The following is a 21,733-nucleotide window of genomic DNA, read 5'->3' as shown; positions in this document are numbered from 1 at the left end:
TAAACCTTTGTGTAAAAATGCCTTGAACATCAATCAGAACTTCATTTCAAAAACCGATAACGAAACCAATCGAAAAGCGAGCTCGGGTCTCATCAGATGGGAGACGGACAGCAGTAAACCCTGGTATGTTTGCCTCACATGGTCCACACTGGGCTCACTCAGGCAGATAAGCACATGTGGTCGGTGCTCCTAAAAATACATTCCCCAGAAAAAAGGAGTGACCGGCCGTCTGATATGCGGTGTAAATGTTTACCAGAACAATGGCCTGTAAATAGTTCAACGAGGACAAAAGTTCCTGGAAAAGCGGACTAGGATTTTGGTGGAAGAATAATCTATAATCAGCCAAGCCAAATGAAGTTTATTGAGGTAATTAAATGACTCAAGGTAGGATTTATTGTGGGGTCAAAAGCCATAAAGTCACAAAAACAGGGAGGAGTTAACCTGCTTGCATTGGCTTGTCTGAGACTTTGGGCTTTTCTGAAGGGAGATTTCTGAGCCGGAGGCAATAGAGAGTGTGATCATGTAACTGGAAGCACTCAGCCTTGAAATTTGCAACGAGATTTGAGGAGTCAGCCGTGCTAACGGCTCTGTGAAGCTGCACTGAGGTAAATGGGCATGGCAGGTAGGGCCAAAATTAAATACGATAATTTACTGTCTTCCAATGGAAGAACATGAGCACATTCCAACTCAGAAAATCTGAATGCATAAGACTTCTGCTTATGGGAATAGCCCAGTTTAGTAAAATCAAACAATTGCGTTAACTGGATTAGTATTTGTGTGCATGCATGTTAAAGTAGTTAGCGTATCGCAGAAAATATTTATAAATATTTGATCCGAGTCAAATGAGAAAATACACTTAATTCACACATGAGTTCACAAAACTAGGCTTTACCACCGGGTTTTTTCATATTTATCTTATGAATGTGGATGTGTACGGGTGGGATATGTGTGGGGTGTGAGGTTTTTTATGCACTTTTTTATGTCCATAGTGACTTTTTACTTATTTATTGCTACTTTTGCACTGAACAAGGAATGCACTTAATTTCGTTGTACCTGTTACAATGACAAATAAAGATATTCTACATTCTATGGACTATTTATTGATCGAATTACCTAAAAATGTGCTATATATGAGACATCACCATGGTAACAAGCTTACAATAACAAGGTTAATTAGCTGATGTTTAGCAAGTATAATGTCCACCATCTTTGTTTAGCGTGTTAGCATGCTAACATTTGCAAATAGCACTAAACACAAAGTGTTGGCCTGATGAGAAATTGTGTTTTTAGTCATAAAGTGAATAATTGGACAGATTTAACTTTTGATGTGATGGCGCTGGAAGAAAAGTCAAGGGATCAACAAAGTCACAGCAAAGGAGAAGGTCAGGAGGATTCACCCTCTGGGGACCATGAATACTGCTAGTATTAAACAGCTAGTCTTCTTATGTTTTTTAAAGTATTTCAGTCTGTTTTTTTCTTTCTAATAATGCTTAAATCAAAATATTAATCTCCCTTTGAACAGACCTCGCTTCAAACGATCGTCGACACCATAAAACCGGAAACAGCCGTTGAAAAAAAATGCCTCTCTCTCTTTGAACCTTGGCGTTTTAACGTAAACACTGACGGTGCCGTTATCTCACATCTCCTGAGAGCTGCGTAGACAACAGGCAGAACAGCCACCTGCACTTTTTTCCCTTGAAAGAGACCACAGAACCCATTCAGCTGGACCCGGCCCACATCAGGTTCATTCAACACACCGTGGATAGGAAGAAGATAGCAAAAGCTTTACATGGAACGGTAAAGAAAACCCAGCTCGAACACGTGGAATCACGTTTGTGGGGTGAAATAAAACACTTAGGCCCCGTTTACACGAAGGGAAATGCAGATATTTCTACGCGGTTTGGCCTCTCATTTACACGAAAACCCAGTTTTTAATCACAGAAAACGATTCTTTCTGATAACGCCGGTTATGTGTTGTCGTGTCAACTGGGAGAAACGGGGTTTTAGGTTCTCAAGCGTTACAGGAAGTCGCTTGTGTTATTTGTTGTTGTTGATTCTGAGGATTCTGGTTGGCTTGCATGGCTTTATCCTTCTCCCTACACTGCCGCCCATAGGTTTGGCATAGTTATAATGGCGCTCAACGGCGGATTCATGCAGGTTGATGTAAATGACAACTTTTGAAAACGATATGTGCACGATGTTATATTTGAAAACGGAGGGGGGGAAATATTTGTTTCTCTAAATACCCTGCTACGTGTAAACGTGGCCTTAGTGGACTCAGGAAGATGTCTAAAAACTTGTTTCAAACCCAAATGTTATATCATGTTCTGTGGCGCTTTCCTCTTTAGAGGGGAGTTCTTGAATGCTGAGCTTGTTGATTTTATTCACTCGAGGTTGTGAAGCCGCCAACTGATGAATTCTCACGAGTAAATCACAAATCTGGGTTTTCTGCTCCGTATACAGAAGATCAGAGTGCTAAAGCCACCCAACGGTGAGAACGGTGAGCAATGTTTGCAATGTCTTGGTTGTTGCATCAGATGCCAAGAAGAGAGAAATGTGTGTGTGTGACAGGTGTGTGTGTGTGTGTGTATGTGTGTGTGTGTGTGTGTGTGGTTGGTAGTCACCATCAGAGATCTAGCCAGGCTTTTTTTAGCACGCCCATAATACAATAATGCTACTTTCCCGGGCCGCCAAATAAACTGAGCATTACGGCGTATTAGAGTCAGACATCCCTGCAGGCCCCCGGGGGGGCGTGGGTCCATCCTCTTCTAAGTGTGGACTATATTTAGCCGTGCAGGATCTCTGCCCCGGCTCAGTCTGCCTTACAGAAATAGGGATAGAAAAAAAGCCAACACCCATCTGTCTGACACGGTGCCCACTGGGAGCCCAAGATGCAACACGTGTGAATTTTATTTTTATTGTTTTGTTGTTGCTCCCTGCTTGAAGTCTACTCCAGAACAAGAGCTGCTCCCGCCCCCCCTTTACAGGAGAGGTCCAGGCCTCCAACTGCAATCTGACTTCCCATCCTCCTGATCCTTAATCCACAGAAAGAATGCCCCTCTTCTCCCTCATGGTAGATAATTGATTTTATGGTGAGCCAGAGACACGGGCCATGTCTCTGGAAGCAAGGAGCCGTGAGTCTGATTCCTGGCAAGCGTCCAGCTTGCCAGGACATTATTCACATGATCACTGCCGGCTGAGGGGATGAAGCTCCAACCAGAAAAAAACCCCCACACAATCGGGATATTTGTGAATGAAACACCACTTCCTTTCCTATATCCAGAACAAATAACCAGCAGCGCTGAAGAAGAATATGATGAAGAAATATTGCTCATTTCACAGCAGCTTGAGAAACAAAGCAGAAAAAAACCTCCCTTCTTTTTCCACCTCTGGAACATCCCAGCAATCATCGCTCACGCTGCAGGCAGCAGCAGGTTAAACAGCTGTTCACGGCAGAGTCAAAGTCTGATGATCTCACCTGCCCGAGGTCCAGGGTGACGTTCACCTCGTTGTAGCCCAGACCCCTGGAGAGAGGGGGGCTCTGCCACCACCGCTCCGTCCCGTCGATGGCGTTGGTCACCGGGTGGGCTTTGTTGGGGTCCGCGGCGTTGCAGTAGTCACAGACCTGACCCTGAAGTGGTGGTGTCAAAATTGTCGGTATTCAGTGACATACACACCTCAAAATTGTTTCACATGAGTGGCCCTGCTGGCAAATAACTAACCTATAATGCAAATGTGGGGAAAATATTGCACCCGCAGGCAAATGTTAAGTTTAGACACAAGTTTTCACATGTCCGTGTTAAATCTGCTTCATTGTGGTTTCCCTTCAGGGGGATGAGACCACTTTGAAAAAGGTATTTCCTTTAGAAATGGTGTAAAGCTGTAGCTTATATGGCAGGCACAATTGTAAAGAGCCTTTACAAAGACATTGTGAGGGACTATAAAAGTTGATAAAAGCGTTTTTTCTGTACCGGTATATTCTGAGTAGGAGGTCCGGTGTTCGGTCCTCCGACCAGCTTACAGTACAACTCATTCCTCGGTGTCCCCGCCGAGTCCTGGCCGCAGGTCGCCGTGGCGGAGATAGCGGACACATCGGCGAGGTTGAAATACGGAGGATTCAAACTAAAACCCGTTAAGCCGTTAAAGGTCCCCTGTGCGTCCGCGTGGCCGAAAAGCGTCGCCGAAACGGTAAAAAGTAGAGCGAGGAGATGAGCTGCTCTCATCGTCCCTCTCGCCATGATCCGCAAGTGTGGAGAGAGAGAGAGATAGATTCCCCCCGGAGACGACGCCGAGAAACGACCCGCAGCGCGCAGCTCTTGTCATCTATAGATCTCCATGAAAATGCGCCCAAAGGAGGGCTGCGCGCGTTTTACGCGCAAGGCTGTCTCTGCAGGTCTACGCGTCCGCTGATGACAAAGCTTTCTTTGACTTGGTGTTCCGCTGTCGAAGGTGTACTCTCATTCGGCCGCATGCTTCCAAACCGACGACGCCAGCTTTCCTTCTTTTTTTACTTCCCCTAAAACTGTGTGCGCAACGCTGGAGAGATCAGGTGTCGAGGCGGACGAGGGTCGATGCTAATCTACTTGAGTGGGGACAAAGGTCTCCTATCACAGGAACACTGTTGAACTACAACGTTTTAAATATGTAGGTAGGCTTAACGCGTAGTTTCTTCTTTTAAAACTTTGTTTTTTGGTTTCCTATAATTTGACAATTATCCTTCAAAGAATCGCTTTGATATTATAACGAAGGTGAGAATTATTCTGCGATATTAAAGGTATGTAAGAACTGGCTGCCACTTGTGTTGCTATACAGAAAGAAATGTTTGAGCTTGGTTATGAAATTGAATTGTTTCATTAATATTATTTATCTGTTTTATACTTTAGACTTTTGTATTTTTGGCATTCTGTGGACAGCAAATTAAGAATTTAATTGTACTGGGGAACATGTTTCTTTACTGTGCATATGATAATAAACACTTTGAATCTTTAATCTGTATATCTGTATACAAACTGTTTAAACTACATATTTTCATTGATGCATAATATGATTATTTTGCATGAAAGAGAAAGATCACCTGTTACAGGAGGGTCAGAGGAGCCCCAAACCGGGGGAAGGAGCCCACCAGCATGGTCGCTTCTTGTACAGTGATCTTTGGGCGACATCTAGTGGAGAAAATAGGCATGGAAGGAGAATTCGATCAGTGAAGTGGAATTTTAAACCATGTCCCACGCTCACACGCACGCTGCTTGGAAGTGTCAGGTGTTACATGTCACCTGGCCTCTTGAAAGAAGAGCCACTAAAAACGACTCTTTCTGTTTTACTTTATGCGTATTATTGAAAAAAAAAGAAGAAGATTCTCAGCCATAATCTCCCATATTTGTGACACAGCTGTTTTCTATTTGGGTCATTAATACAGGCTCAGCGAGTTGTATTGTCTTTGTAAACTTGCACGGCAACTATTGAGCACCGTGACTCACCCAGGAGGGTTTGGGTGTCCCGGACCGGCATCGCTGCCATTCCTTTTGAGTGACGTGAATGCGCGTGTCCGTGCCGAGGGAGCGATAAGCAAACAGGAACTTGTTTATGCGCGGTCATAGGGCTGGATAAACGAAACCAGGCTGGCGGGGATCACGGGTAGAATCTGCTCGGTTTTTGTTATTTATTTTGTATTTTCAAGGAAGTCCGCATGGAGCCCACAACTCTACAGGTAAGGGTGGATATTTGAGGCTGGGGGAGGGGAGGGGGAGCTGGATCCAGGTGTGTCCATACGCGTAATATAGTGCGCGTATGGACAGACTGTCCGTGTGTGTGCGATCTGCCGCGTCATTTTGACAAACGTCTATTTGGTGCCTTTTTTTTTTTTTTTTTACTGAAAATAGCTTTTAATCAAACCGTCAGAAAAATATGCAGATCTTAATTTGGATGCAAACAGCTGACTGAACTCTAAACTCAAAACTATTGATCCACATCAAGTCCTCAGAATCAACGGCATGTCTGCAAATAATGAGTCATGACAACAACTCCATTAAACCAGGGCCATGGCATTGTGGCATGATGTGCTGCAATTTACCACCATTAGCCTTATTATTATACGCTTGTGCTTTTCCTGCAATGACGAGGCAAAAACACACCTGTTGTGAGCAAAGTCTCTTTGTACACATCATTACCAAACGTGGAGCTCATTTTCTGTTGATCAACTAATCAATCAGTCAGAATGTTATCATGAGCTCCAGAGTATTTTTAGGAATTATTATGATTTGTTTATAAACAATAGTGTATGTTAGATTAATGGTGAGTGCAGGACACTGATATGTGCCATGCAGTGATATAAGTAGATAGTAGCCTATGTGTGAAATATTCCTGCTCTTTTCAGAAAGCTATCGCCGTAGCACAGAAGGCCTCGGAGGAAGACCAGGCTGGGAACTATGTGGAGGCCATCCGCTCCTACCAACACGCCGTCAAGTACTTTCTGCACATCGTAAAACGTGCGTCACCACAGCTGGAAGTGCATCTAATGTCACATAACGGCACATTACAGGTTATTCTAAGGGGTTGAGGCGACGGCGTGCATCGCTCACTCTTGCTGATGGACCAATTAGCATCCACATATTGTATTTTGTGTGTTTGTGTTACATTTTTTTACGTTGTGTCATCCATATTTGTTACGATAGATAGTTCCTCACACAAAAGTCAATATGACATGAAAGCGATTCAGTTAAAATGTTCTGCTTCCCTTCAGGTGAACCCCAGGGTAAAGATGGCAACCAGAAGATCAGAGATAAATGTAAAGTGTACCTGGACAGAGTGGAGGAACTACAGGAGTACCTAGTGATGAAGGAGGTTGTTACAGAAATTAAATACATTATATTTGGTTTTACAAATATGGATATTATTTTTCATGTTCAGAAAAACAGAATAATATCTAATGTTCCCAACCCTGTCAATATGCAACATACGTGGACTTTTTTTTATAAAAATGTAAACATAACTCACGTGGCTAAAAGATGATAGATAACTCATCAGTGGTGGAAGAAGTATTCAGAGTATTTTACTTAGGTAAAAGTAGCAATACCACAGTGTAGAAACTCGCTGTTACACATAAAAGCAAGTACAAAAAGTGAAGCGATGATGTGAAATTTCCGAATCGTATACATTATATCACTGTATTATAATGACCTACGCATTAATGTGTTCATCACTTAAATGTTACAGTTAAAGGTTGTAGGATGGAGCTCATTCTTAATTTACTTTATATAATGCTGAGTAGCTTAATGTATAAATAATATATCATCATTCATAAGTGGATTTATATTGTGTAAATACTGTGCCTGAGTAAATGCACTTGGTTACTTTCCACCACTTTCTATTCATGTGAGAACGACGGGGTTAATATTTACTCCATAGTGTGGTAGTGTTAAATTTTAGTGAACTCATTAACTGTACAAAGAGGTATGGAGGTTAACCACTGACCAAACATACCAAAATAAGTCACATGGGAGGCAGATATGGGGGGAAATATTAAAATAAGACCAAATTTACAGAATATAGTCTCAGTTGATCCAATATCGAAACGTATAGTTTTAAAACGCAATCAATCCATATTTTAAAGTAAAGGGGGAAAAAAACAACAACAACCCAGTAAATGTCCTCTGAGCCGTAATGACGCTGCGTCTTGACGTCATCGCATTCTGTGCACGCGAGTATCGGACATTTCAATGCGGAAGTTCCCTCCTCGATCTGTCTCGGGAGCGATCTAGGAAACGAAAACAAGCTTCGTAAAAAAAAAAAAAAGAAACCTCGTCGGCTGCTGATTTAGCAGCTTACTTGTATGGTTGAGATTATAACGCTAAGTGTTTTGTAACGTTTGTTTCCTCGCGGCGGCGTCAAACATTCGTTTCGATTACCATACAAGTGATCACAGCCATTATGGCTACCAACAACAATTTACAGGTAAGTTGAAGCTGAAAAAAAACCACGTAAATACGCGAACAACGTTGTTTACGTGTTTGACAACTGAGAAAAACCATTGTAGTTGTTGACAACGGAGCCGACTGGTGTGGTTTTGTTGGGTGGATGTTCGCTATAAACGCTTTCCAACTTGTAAAATGGTGCAACGTTAGCCGCTAATTAGCATGGTTAGCTTAACAGGCATGGATTCGGCAGTTATAAACGCTAAGTTGTGAAGAACAGAGACACGTCGAAAAGGTGATATTGTGGTGATGTTTTATTTTAGTTGCAGGTTGTGGGGGGATTTTCTGTATAACATTAGCGTGAGTCCGTATAAACGAAAAAAAAAAAGACAAGCTAGCTAACGGGATTACCGTTGCTAGCTATCTGATTTTTAAAAAACGACGTGGAGAGGAAAACACCAGTAATGTCGTATTCTTTTACAAGTTGTTTGACAACTTAATGATTCATACTTGTATAACTTATAGATAGGACAACAAAACGGAAGTGAAAACATTTAAATTCAGGGTCAGGCACTCCTACCTCGGTGTGCGTAGTGTCACTCACAACACGACAGGTGTAGCATTAAATCCGAGTCTCCCATATAGCTAGTATATTACGGTAAGTGTACGACTGACGTATCCTTACATTTCTGTCCTAATCAGTAATAATAACTTTCCCTCTGACACTTTTTATTTTATGAGGATGCTCCTTTTGCTTGGTTGATGGTGTCCTGATGTAATTCAAGAGACATCGTCGTTAACCTCACACAGCTTTTATGTTTCCTCTTCATCAGCTCCACGTTGTTGTTACTTTAACATTTGTTCTGTGTCTCTTGTTATGCCAGAAAGCCATCGATCTTGCCAGCAAGGCGGCCCAGGAGGATAAAGCTCAGAAATACGAGGAGGCCCTGCGTCTTTACCAGGCTGCTGTCCAATACTTCCTCCATGTGGTGAAATGTAAGGCATTTAAAAAAAATGTTTCCCACATCAAGAGTCGCAATCCGATGATAATCCTTCTTGAAAGTTAAGGAGCGGTGTCACATCTATCAACATGACATGCCAGCTATTCTATATGCTGTCATAGCAACGATGATGGCAACAATAATGGAAATAAGTGTTTGATAATGTTTATATGTTTGTAAATTAATTATGAGTAGATTATCGGTGAACCACAAAGAAGAAAGTGACACCTGAGTGAATCAAATACTTTTTCTTTTCTTTTCTTGTTATTCCTTACAGATGAAGCCCAGAGTGCCAAAGCTAAAGAGAGCATCCGGGCAAAATGTGCTGAATACTTGGACCGAGCAGAGAAGCTGAAGGAGTATCTAAAGAAGAAAGAAAATGCTCCACCTGCTAAGCCTGTTAAAGAGTCACAGTCTGATGACAAAGGGTGTGTTTGTGGGTGGGGCAGATGAGATGCCATTCAGACCTGGATGGAAAAATCAGTGTTCCTTTGATATATATGAAAATATAAGACGTGTATTATATATTTATTCATAATTTTGTTTCCAGGAATGAAAGCGATGAAGGGGATGATCCAGAGAAAAAGAAGTTCCAAAATCAACTCTCAGGTTTGGAATATTGCTTTTGAGGACTATTGACTAGGCTTTATTAAAAAAAAGAATAAAAATGTAATCTGTCATAATTCAGGACTTTACTTAGACTCCTCAGAAATGTAATATTATGTTTTCAGGTGCAATTGTGATGGAGAAACCAAACATCAAATGGAATGATGTTGCTGGTTTAGAGGGAGCGAAGGAGGCACTGAAAGAAGCAGTTATTCTTCCCATCAAATTCCCCCACCTTTTCACAGGTATGTAATCTTAAATAATTTTTTTTGGTGACAATAATAAAGATTTAATTAATTACCTTTTTGTTTGACTGACAGGAAAGAGGACTCCATGGAGAGGGATCTTGCTCTTTGGACCTCCAGGAACAGGAAAGTCCTATCTGGCTAAAGCTGTTGCCACTGAGGCAAACAACTCCACCTTCTTCTCCATCTCCTCATCTGACCTTGTCTCCAAATGGCTGGGAGAGAGTGAAAAGTAAGTCATATTAACATTAATCCACAAAAGAAGCATAAAAAAATACACTGCAGCAAGTTGTTGTTTCATTTCTTTTAACTTCCCTTTTGCTTCATAGGTTGGTGAAGAATCTATTTACCCTTGCAAGGGAGAACAAGCCTTCTATCATCTTCATTGATGAAATAGATTCTCTGTGTGGCTCAAGAAGTGAGAACGAGAGTGAGGCTGCTCGCCGCATTAAGACAGAGTTCCTGGTTCAGATGCAGGGTAAGTCTAATGAGCCACACTAATTGTTTTGTAATTACTGAATGCTGTGATAAATGAAATGAAATGTAATCTCTTAGCATTTTTACATGGTCCCCAATTATAGGGTTTGAAAAGTTTTTTTTCCCAGCAATGTTCTGTAGAATAAACAGCTTTTGGGATCTAAAATTGAAGGACTTGAATGAGAGAACATTTTTTGGGAGTTCAAATAGAAAATGGATTTTTCTTTTTTTGTTTGTGCACTGAGTGAAGCATCTTTCTCAGTTTGTTTCTGCATATATTTACACTGGAATCATTGTACTTGCACAGCGTGGGATACACAAATGTAACACCATAGAGATGACTTGGACTCGACTTGTACTTTAAGGCCAACGACTCATGAGTTCACAGGGACATGGAGTCGTTTGACTTGAAAAAAATACTTGGATACTTTCCCCCAAATCCAAAGTACATTATTCAATTCATTGCTCTGCATTCCTGAGTCAACTTACATTAACGGCTATTCATTCCCAGCAAGTTGACACTTAATTTCCCAGATCCAATCCAATCTAGTTGCAGGAGAGAACCATGAATGTTGCATTACTTGAGTGGCAGTATGACAATAAATAACACTAAACATAATTTAATTTGTGTACAGACAGTGGCTGTATGACTAGAAGTTCCTTTTGCAAAGTTTGAAAGCTTAAATTATTTGGTTGCTGGGTCCCTCTCACAGTATTCCACAGTAGCACAGTGAATAGACCCTTACTCATTCTTAACTTCTCCCGGTTCACTTATTTCTAACTGGAGCGTCATCTCATGATAATTTAAGTTAGCAGACGATCGCCTAAACTGTAGCTAAACTAATTAAGTATCTGATACACCCGTGCTCTTTTTCCTTATGTAAAAAAAGTGTTTATTTTTATGAGGTTTGTGAGGTTTCTGCAATTAAAACACTGGGCAACCACTTATAAGCCGACTTTCAGTAATCTCATTTTGATTTCTTATTTAGTAACTTGCATCTAAATGGCCTGTTTATTGGCTGTGTGACTCACAGGATGTTTTAAGTGTTGAACCCGAGAGATCAACTCGGCCCATTTCTATATTTTATGACGGCTGCCCTGTAATGAAAGCAAGAGTATCATTGTTTAAAATGTATGAGGTATTTAAGTGTGTACTTTTTTTGTGTTGCAGGTGTGGGGATCGACAATGACGGAGTGCTGGTACTCGGGGCAACAAACATCCCATGGACCCTCGACTCTGCCATCAGAAGGAGGTGATTGTCATCACTTTGGAGAAATGTGTTACCAACCATGTTGTCATTCACCTTTTGCTGACTGTAAACCAATAATACTCTCAGATTCGAGAAGAGGATTTATATCCCGCTGCCCGAAGAGCACGCCCGCTCCTTCATGTTCAAGCTCCATCTGGGCTCAACGCCTACCAGTCTCAACGAGTCCGACTTCGTCACTCTGGGCAAGAAGACAGACGGGTACTCGGGGGCAGATGTCAGTATCATTGTCAGAGACGCTCTAATGCAGCCTGTCCGAAAGGTCCAGTCAGCAACCCACTTCAAACGGGTACGTCCTTTAAAAATATCCGTCTCCCTTTTATGCTTCTGTGACGTGTTGGCCAACTGTCACTTTTGATTCCTGACTTATTATGCTTTAAATTAGGTACGAGGTCCATCAAGAACAGACCCCAACCTTATTGTAGACGACCTCTTGACTCCTTGCTCACCTGGGGATCCCAACGCGATTGAAATGACATGGATGGAGGTGCCTGGGGAGAAGCTATTGGAACCTGTAGTATGCATGGTAAGGATATACAAATAGTAGATGGTATGGTAATATAATTGCATATTTGAGTCCTCATTTTCATTTCATATTTGTTCCTCTTTTCAGTCTGACATGTTGCGGTCTCAGGCCAACACAAAGCCAACGGTCAACGAACAAGATCTGGGGAAACTGAAAAAATTCACAGAGGATTTTGGACAGGAAGGCTAGTCGGGATGATTGAGCAAAACCAAAGCAAAGGAATTGTGATTTTTCTCTCTTTACTGTCCTTGTCCCTTTTTTTCTCTCTCTCTCTCTCTTGCTCGGTTTCATCAATACCATTGACCAGGATCCGTGGTTTATCATAAGTGGACAAGATTTCTGCGCTATTTTGCCAATTTGATAACCATGCAAAGGGGTGGAAGGACCTTGTTTTATTCTATATTAACCATTGCCCAAAGAGCATTAAGACTTTCCATCCACAGCTGGCCAGATAAAAGAATCCATGCAACATAAAATAATTGAGAGGATTGTTTGACGTATGCACTAAAAACTAAAGAATACCAGACATACACAACTGTAATTGCAAATAAGGCTTTTGAAATCAAGATAATTTATTTAAAAAGTTAGTAAGTTGTGTCTTAATTTTCCAGTCAGAATACATCTCACTAGACTAATAAATACCCCTGATGTATTCTCTATTTTATAACAAGAAAAAAACAAGCATTTTATAGTGTATACTGTATTTTGTGGAATGTATACATCTTGGGCTGGGGAGTAAAGCAGGACGTGAGTTCATTGGGTTTGTTGTGGTGAAATATGTCATTGTTGTCTCAAGGAGGTGGAAATTTAAGAAGTTTGAGACGAGATACTCAGGATGAGAGCTGGGTTAGACCCTGTGAAAATTTTAGTTTGTTTTTCCGGGTTCATAAAAAAGGACTATTGTTTTTGTTTACTCATTTGAATTAAACACGGTTGCAAGGGTGGATCACCAATGGTGCCGGACCAGCATTATTTTTTTCAAAGACTCAAAAGCTTTTAATTGTCACTCAGCTCATGGGTTTTGGTTTTTTTCACAAACTACTGTACATATTAGTATTACTATCTACAGCCTTTGCTGGTTGTCCAGCAAATATGATATAAACTGAAAAAAGCCCTATGTTAAGATAACGTCACATTACACATTTTGATAAATCAATACGGGGTTGGACGCCGACGGCTCAGGTGGAGAGATCATCTTCTTGTATACTCAACAATATGCGAATGTGTCTCTAAGCATGAACTATACAGCCATGAGTGGCGGTGTGTAACATGTGCCTTCTAGAAAAGCTGCAAGATTATTTTTTATTGGTTTATTTCTAAATTGGTCCTGCTGCTTATATATCCCGTGCTATGTCACTACAACAGAGAAATGTATAATACTTGCGCATTTCATGTGAGCTCTTTTAGAGATTGTATACAGCTGTACTTTTGCTCCTGAGGTGTCTACTATCTCTTTTGAGTTTTGATAGGGAACATCTCTTATTTCACTGTAAATGTCTATACATATATAGCCAACTCTTGAACCCTTTCCTTTGTGAAGAGTTCATCCATGCATACAATTTTTCTGTTTTTTTTTTGTTTCCATAATGTAAATAAAAGTTATAGCTGCGTCAAGAAAAGTTGTTTATTTCTTTGGTTAAAAAATGGGCGGAGTCAGAAATGTGACATCAGGTTTTTTTTAATAAAGATTTCACATTTTATTTTTATTTTACATTTTTTTGCGGTCTCATACATCATCACGAGTGGCTGGGTGATAAACCTGATACGACGAATAAGGAAGCGGCGACGCGTTGCATCGTGGGAGTTGTTGTTGACGCACGTTCGAGCTGCCTTTAGGTTCCCACGTCACACTGACAGCGCGAGGACTACAACTACCGGGCGGCCACGGGCTTTACAGTTCGATTTGTTTTGGTTTTGTATGCAGCCTGCGCTTTGTCACGGGGGCAGCCAAGGTCCACCGCGGTACTTCAACCCCGGTCGTTACAAGATCTTTTGACCCTTTTGCGAAAAGCCCGGAACAACTCCTCCTCCTCCGAGATCCATAGTTCACCACCTCCCCCTTTAAAGAAGGGCCGACACCTGCCTGCCTCCCTCGCGAGCTCCGTTAGCGGACTACCAGAAGCTGGCCTGCTAGTTAGCAAACAAGCTAACGATTAGCCAGATTTCACCCATGTCCTCTGAAGAAGGGTTGAGCTCATCGATCGCGGATTGGCTTTTCATCAACTCCTGGTGGCTCCTTCTGCCGTTCGTCATGCTCCTCGTGGTCGCCGCCTTCATCGTCGCCTTCGTGTTGCTGTTGTACATGATATCGCCCCTCATCAGCCCCAAACCCCTGAAACTGAACGGGGCCCACGTCGTGGTGAGTGTGTGTACCCGGGGAGTGCTAACTAACTAACGGTTGACGTCAGTTGGGTTCTGGTAACGACGACCAAGCTAGCAGAGTTTTTTTTAAAGGGCACGGCTCCAATGTTACGACTAATAACCAGCATCACATATTTATTTCTTTGACAAATAAATAAATAAAATGGTTTGAGTGGCGAATTTTATAACGACAGTGACCTGTCAGTTATGACGATCGACACGCCCACGTAGCTTTAGCGAGTTAGCATTAAGTGCTAACGCAAACAGGAACTCACTTGATGCTACCAGTTAAAATTTAAACCAGATTTAAAAAAAACAATTAAATACTTAATGTTAGTAACGTTACAGGTTAAACTAATACGATACATGCTGACTAACTTCATTAGTTTAGTTAACTGTTGCTGGTCAACTTTATAATGACGTCACATAAGGTTGCCAAATATGAAAAAACTCCTCAGTACAGCCTCCAAAATTACCATTAAAGTTGTCAGGCCTGTTGCAGACCTGTTTTTAGCCCATCTAACAAAATGTTAGTGGTACACCCAATAATAGTGAGCACTTTTGTGACAATAAGCGGGGAAAAAGTGTATTTTATTTTATTTCCCAGGATTTAATACTATTCCTAAAAATCTTGTTTTCCCTTGCTGTCTCAAATAAATAATCACGAAAGTGATCACACTTTTTTTTTCAGGTGTTCCACATAAGCAGAGTATAGCTCGACTCATTTCATTGTGCCTAATGTGGTAACACCATATCAGAACTGACTTGCACATCTCTTATCAAGAAGCAACCTGGCTTATTGATTGAAGGCTGCATATTACACATATCGCACAGTGTAACTGGAGCTACAACGTTTGTGGGTTATAGCAGAAGTACGTAGAGTTAAAGGGATGTCAAAACTATAAGTACCAAACTTTTAGGGCACGCTGGAATGGATGATGTAGAACGTTTTCAAATGCAGAGTATTTGTTTTGTCTTTTATTAAAGATCTTTTCAATAATTGCAGAATTGTAATTGTCCTGCTACCATGACATTCGCAATCATCCTCATGTTCTTTGATGGTGTGCCAGCTAGTTGGATTTTACTGAACATGTTGTACCCCAATGATATGACCTAGATATTGCCTCTTTTGCCTCTCCTTGGCGTGAGCTCTGCTTGGCCAATGGAGAAGGTCCTCAAATGGCCACTAGAGGCTGGCTCCAAAAGTGAGTAATTCCCACTTAGAACCCCATGTTTAAATGCTCAAATTTACAGCAGAAAAAAACATATTTACAGCCTGGCTTTTTGGTCTCTAAAGCTAAGGATAATTTGTATATAACTCATCCATTTAAATTATATTAAGGTTTAAATTAGGCGTGAATGAGGGAGTGGCTACTTTGAGTGACAGGTGGGTGCCGTTCCAGGTCGCTTGCTGCTAGCTGTCTGCCATGCTCATTGCCCATTTTTGGATTATCTGCTTAATTAGGCTGTGTCATCACTGCCAAGATGGCAACACACTCTAACCTTCACAACCGATTAACGTCACAGAGACTACGTCCATATTTCATAGTCTATCTTTATTCCCTTTATTAAGTTGCATTATGGAAGCATATCTACATTTCCAGATTGCCTGTGCCACAACCCGAGTTTCAGATCAGCTACCCCTGATTTGACCTTTTCATTAATGAACTTCTCGACCTTTTGATTAATGATCTTCCTACCCTTTTGAATTTCCAGGTGACCGGAGGCTCGAGTGGGATTGGGAAAAGCATTGCTGTCGAGTGTTACAGGCAAGGAGCATTCATCACTTTGGTGGCACGCGATGAGGTCAGTACAAACCACATTCAGCCGATCTTTCCTTTGTGTCTCGCCGAGTCATGACCCGTTTGTTTTGACAGCCCACTCGTTTGATGTCAAACACAGTAAAAATATATTCCAAAGGTTAATTTGTTCCATGTCTGGTGGAGGATGTGCCCCACTTGATTGCTAAATTTACTTTACTGTATTTTGTGTTAAACAGTTCACCATGTGACCATTCGTGTGATTTTTACATGTTTTTGTTTGGGGAAATTTGATGACTCTTCAGTTTTTATAACCGATTAAATATGCCCCATTTCCCCTTTAGGCTAAATTGCTTCAAGCAAAGAAAGAGTTGGAGAAATTTGCCATCAATGACAAACAGGTATGGGTTTAGCATTTATTCAATGAAAGATGTAACTTTCCGATATTGTTTTTAATTATTTTGCATTACATTGCATAAGATCATATACAATCTCCTTCCGCAGGTGGTGCTCTGCATATCAGTGGATGTTTCCAGTGATTATAGCCAGGTGGAAAGTGTGATAAAGCAGGTAAAGTTACCCTCTTACTAACAGCAGAACGTCTCCGATTCCTTTTAATAATTCAGTGCTGAAGTGGCCTTTCCTGTCCTGCAGGCTCAAGAGAAGCTGGGGCCTGTTGATATGTTAGTGAACTGTGCAGGAACATCCATCTCTGGAAAGTTTGAGGACGTGGAAGTGGACCGTTTTAAAGTAGGTAACCTGCTCGTATGGTCATGTGTAAGGCTGCAGTTTCCTTTTAATAAAAACGATTCCCTCATATTTACACCAGAGTGGTTAGAAACGATATACTTTTGTGAATCCAACAAGTGGTTAACAAGGTTTGATTGCTGTGTAGCTCGGTAGAAAATGTTGTCAGAAAAGATTAAGAGGATGTTAAATTCCCCAGTAATACCTTATTGAACCCACCTGCCCCGTCCCTTTCCGTTACTCACTTACACCAATCCCTGAAATGAATATTATATCATTTTTGGAAACAATTCAAAAGCCAGAGAGAGAGAGAGAGAAGCAGACAGATGGTTCTACAATAAATATTTGATAGATATATCCAAGAAGTCAGAGTGATTCAGCTCCTGGTTCATAAATATAGAAGTTATATCAAACCGATCAAATGTGAAAGTGCAATTCCATCCCCTGGCGATCAAATTAAGGAACACTGTTCCTATAAAGCCAGGTAGGTCTTTATCAATGTTACAATAATTAAAAAAGCAAATGCAGCTTGTGTATACATTCAGTATACCCTCAGTCCCAGTGGGACACTGTGATTGGCCGGCCTGTGTTCAATGTGCGGGACTTAGCAAGGGGTCAATTGCTTAGAGTATATAAGAGAAATTTAGCAATAGCATTCATCTTGTGAGATAAGTAGCCCTATTTATGCAGCGCGACAACCTTTTAATAGTGCACGTGAACTTTTGTCGCCAACAGAAACTGATGGAAGTGAACTACCTGGGCAGCGTTTACCCAACACGGGCCGTCATAACCACCATGAAGGAGCGGAGGATGGGCCGCATCATGTTCGTGTCGTCCCAAGCGGGCCAGATCGGCCTGTTTGGATACACCGCCTACTCCCCATCCAAGTTTGCCCTCCGCGGCCTAGCAGAGTCTCTGCAGATGGAGGTGGGTTTCTGCACAGACTTCTGCAGCTCGGCTTCACAACGCACCGAGTTAAAGTGATTTAGCTCCTCAGAATTTTCCAGCACGTGGCTGCCGAGGGACGATTAGTTGCACGTATGAACATTATAACAAGGATTTTCCAGTCAAACAAAAGGGGCCATTCATACTTAACTTTTTATTAAGCCTTAAGGCATTTTTTTTTTTCAATGATGATTATGTGAGTTGTAATCAAGGTCAAGCTGGAGGACATAATGTTCAGTGAGTGTTGCTGTTCTTTGACACCAGATAAAGCCATACAATATCTACGTGACGGTGGCCTACCCCCCTGACACTGACACTCCAGGATTGGCTGCGGAGAATAAAACCAAGGTAAAGATCTCTTCAACGCAGTAGAACGTCATTTCCCTTCCAGTTCCCCTGTTTATAAAGCCTGTTTTCCTCCTTCATTCGTAAAGCCTCTAGAGACCAAGTTAATCTCAGAAACCTCTGGAGTTTGTCAACCAGATCAAGTGGCCAAAGTCATTGTTCGGGACGCAGTGGTAAGAAATTCACCTCAACAGTCCAGTTCTGAACATTAAGTGGATGGATATTCTCTTTTAAATCTACCCGCCTGTTATTCCTTTTGCTCTTGTAGCAGGGCAACTTCAACAGCTCAGTGGGGCCCGACGGCTACATGCTCTCCGCCCTCACCTGTGGAATGTCACCTGTTACCTCCATCACAGAAGGTCTCCAGCAGGTAACGCTGTGTACACGTTATCACCACCGCTCCTTAACATGGTGTAGTTAAAACATTCTAACCAAGTTATCCTCCGTACAGATTGTTACCATGGGATTATTCCGGACCATCGCCCTCTTCTATCTGGGGAGTTTTGACAGCATTGTGCGCCGCTGCATGATTCAGAGGGAGCAGTCGAAAGCAGCCAATAAGAGGGAGTAACGGCAGCCTTGCCTTCTTCACAGCCCAATGCCCCTCCTCTTCCTCCCATCCCCACACCCCTCTTCTCCAGCTGTAGTGCACAACCGTAGGCGGGGGAAAAGGCCGAGCTTTGGGTGCTTTTCTGATATCGGATGGGATGAAAGAAAGTGGCAGATGTTTACTCTTTTGCTTGTCCAGTAAACTCCTCCATAGACTTCAGTCATTTTTGATTTTTCTATCCTATCAAAGCATTCCAGAGACTTTTCACTTTAACGTGTCCACCTGCTTCTTCTTGTGGCAGCAGCCTTACTTTAGGGGAACGGGGGCAGACTAAACATCCCACAGCCTGGCTTTTAAAGTGAACCACTACTAGATGTCAGGCCTCCACTTGCAGTGTTTTGTTTCTTCTCCCCCGCACAGAGGAAAAGCAACAGATAGCCTGTCTGACCGGTTGTGCCAAATACGGCTGAGAGCTCCCTCCCACCAGGGGCTATAGTGGAAACCAGAATGGTAACTCGGCTTTTGTCATTTGGTCTCATGTATCTCAAAACTACGTTCACCCTGTAGAGATTTCACAGTTCTCACTACATTAAACCCTCTCTACCTTTTCATAGCACAAGTCTTTGCGGGCAAAGCACCTTACTTTTTGAATGAATAACCTCTGTGTTTGAGACCAGTCGTGAACCTCAGTATTTTGTTTTGTGCTCTGTGTGTGTGTGATAACCAAGCCTATGTGTGAGACGGCAGTACTCTTCAATTACAAAGAGGGAGGGCACGTGTAATGTTTTCTTGTTTTTTTTTTTTTTTTACTAATGCAAAAGGATAATTTCCAGAAAACGATAATAATCAAACATTTAATACGTGGTATTTTTTCTGGTGTCTATGTGCGTGAATGTGTGTGTGTTTTGCTGTGACTGAGCCAAAACCCCCCGCGGAGAGAAAAGCCATTAGATTATATCGTCTCGGGATGAAACACACCAAATTATTTTCTCAGCATCCCATCTTATTTAATTGAGAATGGAAGGCAGGTAGCATGGATTAAAGCCATGAAATCAAAAGATTTAGGTGGGAGAAGAGAAGAAAAGACCAGCACAGGTCATTTAATTTTTCACCTGTGAATACGGCCAAATTCAATTCTTTTTCTTTTCATCAAACGTGTGAAAGGAAGCGTATCATTATTACATGCAGTTTTTTTGTGTCCGTGCACATGTTCAGCTACCCCAGACAGACAAGTGGGATCCACAATGTGTTGGGGCGGTGTAAGTCAGGGCAGGGCAAGACTCGCTGGTTTGAGTCATGTCCCTCTAGGTCTAGAGGGCGCTAGAGATTTGTTTTACATAAAGGCCAAAACAGTAGAGGGATTAGCACAGAAAAAGCTCTGCAGCTCCCTAAATGACAATATCAATTCCCTCCTTTATAAAAACAGCAACATGTCATTAACCACATGCTTTTCCCCCCCCCTTCTCCATATGTTCTGCATATAGAGGGAGAAGAAGTACTGCAATCGACTTTTGCAAGTCTTCCTTCGGTAAATCACAAAACGGGGAGAATGTACTTTAATACAAAGCATACAAATCAGAACATATTATTTTTTAAATACACCAATATTTGAATGCCAAAATGTGTTAAGACAATTTCCTGTAGATGCACAATGCATTTATGTGAGATTTATTTTGATGTTGCTGCTGTTTTTTTTTGGTGAAAAGCAAACGTGGGGACCCGTTCTAAGCCTTAAGACGTGACTACTGATGAAGCTAACGCTCTAAGAATGGACCTGTCCTCGCAACAATGTGACTTAACCCACATGTGGTTTACCAGTTAATTTCAGACTTAATCTTTAATACGTTCCAGTGTGATACGCCAACTGTTTTTGTGATTTTTTTTGTCAATTTCCAGTTTGTATGACAAAAAGAAGCCTTACAGAAGTCCAAGTTATGAAAGTGAGAATAGATGACTCGTGATTCGATGATGTTCTCATTTGAAATTGGTTAAAGGCGTAGTGTCCTGCACTCGAGAGCTTTTCATAATTGTACATTTTGTTGCTTTTCAAAAGTTTGTCTTTTACCTTGAGGTAGCAAACACAGTTGATAGAACATGTAGCCCATTTAAAAGCAATTTTGTTTCTGTTTTAACCTTTTAAGCTATGCAAATGAAAGCCAACGCTTACAATATATTTGAACATAGTTGAGATTTGAGTTCTGCAAAGGCCACGCTAGTTTCCCTTCTGATATATATTGAACATGAAAATCATAATGCACTCTTTTTGTTTGTTTCATTCTTCTTTCTTGCTTTTTTTTTCTGCCAAAAAACTTAACACCTTCACCTTGTGTGCCATTGAAAGGAAATGTGAGAAGTGGAACGTTTGTCTTATTTTCTTACATGATAAACTAATTAAATACCTGTCAAGAAAAACACATTTGAGTTGCCGGTGTCGGATGTTTGTGGCCTAAGATCTCATCTTCAACTGCTCTGAATGTCGAGCTTTGACCCATTCTCCCGTTTTAATGCCTCTCCGTTGAGTTGGAGTGAGTTGGCTCTTTCACCAGTGAACACATCAGTATTCCGTTTGAAGAGATGAGATTTTAATCTTCCATGAGGAAGCTTTTCCAGAGTAGAAAACACTCGTATTTTCAGAACAAAAGGATTTTAGATGCTTTCTTTATATCCCATCAGAGAATAAGAAGACATGCAGGATGGGCTAGATGGAGAATCTGTACACAGGTACATCAATTTTGTAATGCAAGGTTGGATCTCCATCCACAAGGGGGTGGCTGGACCACATCAAAGCAGACCGGCAGGTCCTGTATATAACGCTTCGCGGATCCTCTCCTTCTTACGCACGTTTTTATTTTATTTTGGTAAGCAACTAAATAAAGGCTCTCTGTTTTATCATTATTTTTTTATTCCCATTAAAGATGTGGATTTAAGTTTTAGAAAACCAAAATTGCAACCACGAGAAACGGTGGAGCTATTGATGCAGTTCTTGTGTAGT

At 41.5% G+C, this 21,733-nt stretch overlaps 3 protein-coding genes across 7 annotated transcripts in view; 2 read left to right on the top strand and 1 right to left on the bottom strand.

Moving 5' to 3' along the window:
• LOC311012362 (laminin subunit alpha-3-like) overlaps nucleotides 1–4,504 on the bottom strand; it is a 58,636-nt gene extending 54,132 nt beyond the window's left edge. For 3 of the 4 annotated variants that reach the window (XM_084007794.1, XM_084007796.1, XM_084007797.1), the window contains exons 1-2: nucleotides 3,972–4,503; nucleotides 3,479–3,631 (exon numbers count right to left, since the gene is read on the bottom strand). In XM_084007794.1, coding sequence (XP_083863920.1) covers nucleotides 3,479–3,631; nucleotides 3,972–4,238 — 420 coding nt within the window. In that variant the 5' untranslated portion in view covers nucleotides 4,239–4,503. Of the gene's footprint in view, nucleotides 1–3,478; nucleotides 3,632–3,971 lie in introns of all 4 variants that reach the window. The other variant, XM_084007795.1, reaches the window with a different exon arrangement.
• Nucleotides 4,505–5,571: 1,067 nt separating this feature from the next.
• Nucleotides 5,572–12,789, top strand: vps4b (vacuolar protein sorting 4 homolog B). Of its 2 annotated transcripts, XM_084007347.1 has the most exons (13): nucleotides 5,572–5,707; nucleotides 6,374–6,485; nucleotides 6,740–6,840; nucleotides 8,795–8,906; nucleotides 9,189–9,339; nucleotides 9,462–9,520; nucleotides 9,643–9,762; nucleotides 9,838–9,994; nucleotides 10,092–10,240; nucleotides 11,411–11,492; nucleotides 11,577–11,796; nucleotides 11,893–12,033; nucleotides 12,121–12,789. In XM_084007347.1, exons 1-13 carry the CDS (start codon nucleotides 5,687–5,689, stop codon nucleotides 12,220–12,222), a joined length of 1,527 nt encoding a protein of 508 aa, XP_083863473.1. In that variant the 5' UTR covers nucleotides 5,572–5,686; the 3' UTR covers nucleotides 12,223–12,789. The 2 variants fall into 2 exon arrangements, with proteins under 2 accessions (XP_083863473.1, XP_083863474.1); XM_084007348.1 differs by lacking the exons at nucleotides 5,572–5,707; nucleotides 6,374–6,485; nucleotides 6,740–6,840 and adding an exon at nucleotides 7,727–7,950.
• Nucleotides 12,790–13,861: 1,072 nt separating this feature from the next.
• Nucleotides 13,862–21,157, top strand: kdsr (3-ketodihydrosphingosine reductase). Its single transcript, XM_084007349.1, has 10 exons — nucleotides 13,862–14,392; nucleotides 16,111–16,200; nucleotides 16,499–16,555; nucleotides 16,659–16,724; nucleotides 16,809–16,904; nucleotides 17,637–17,828; nucleotides 18,111–18,194; nucleotides 18,281–18,364; nucleotides 18,460–18,561; nucleotides 18,643–21,157. The coding sequence occupies exons 1-10, from the start codon at nucleotides 14,204–14,206 to the stop codon at nucleotides 18,760–18,762; spliced, it is 1,080 nt and encodes a 359-aa protein (XP_083863475.1). The 5' UTR covers nucleotides 13,862–14,203; the 3' UTR covers nucleotides 18,763–21,157.
• The last annotated feature ends 576 nt before the right edge of the window (nucleotides 21,158–21,733 follow it).

Source organism: Eutrigla gurnardus, assembly GCF_963514095.1.
Source record: "Eutrigla gurnardus genome assembly, chromosome: 4".
Lineage (NCBI taxonomy): Eukaryota > Metazoa > Chordata > Actinopteri > Perciformes > Triglidae > Eutrigla > Eutrigla gurnardus.
This window is presented reverse-complemented; position numbering and strand designations above follow the sequence as displayed.

Excerpts from the sequence above, each read along its gene's own strand:
- vps4b (XM_084007347.1), top strand. The coding sequence starts at position 5,687 with ATGGAGCCCACAACTCTACAG. Across the intron at positions 9,340-9,461 it reads TCACAGTCTGATGACAAAGG|GAATGAAAGCGATGAAGGGG; the intron begins GTGTGTTTGTGG and ends TTTTGTTTCCAG. Across the intron at positions 10,241-11,410 it reads GTTCCTGGTTCAGATGCAGG|GTGTGGGGATCGACAATGAC; the intron begins GTAAGTCTAATG and ends TTTGTGTTGCAG.
- kdsr (XM_084007349.1), top strand. The coding sequence starts at position 14,204 with ATGTCCTCTGAAGAAGGGTTGAGCTCATCGATCGCGGATTGGCTTTTC. Across the intron at positions 14,393-16,110 it reads TGAACGGGGCCCACGTCGTG|GTGACCGGAGGCTCGAGTGG; the intron begins GTGAGTGTGTGT and ends TTGAATTTCCAG. Across the intron at positions 16,905-17,636 it reads TGGAAGTGGACCGTTTTAAA|AAACTGATGGAAGTGAACTA; the intron begins GTAGGTAACCTG and ends TGTCGCCAACAG.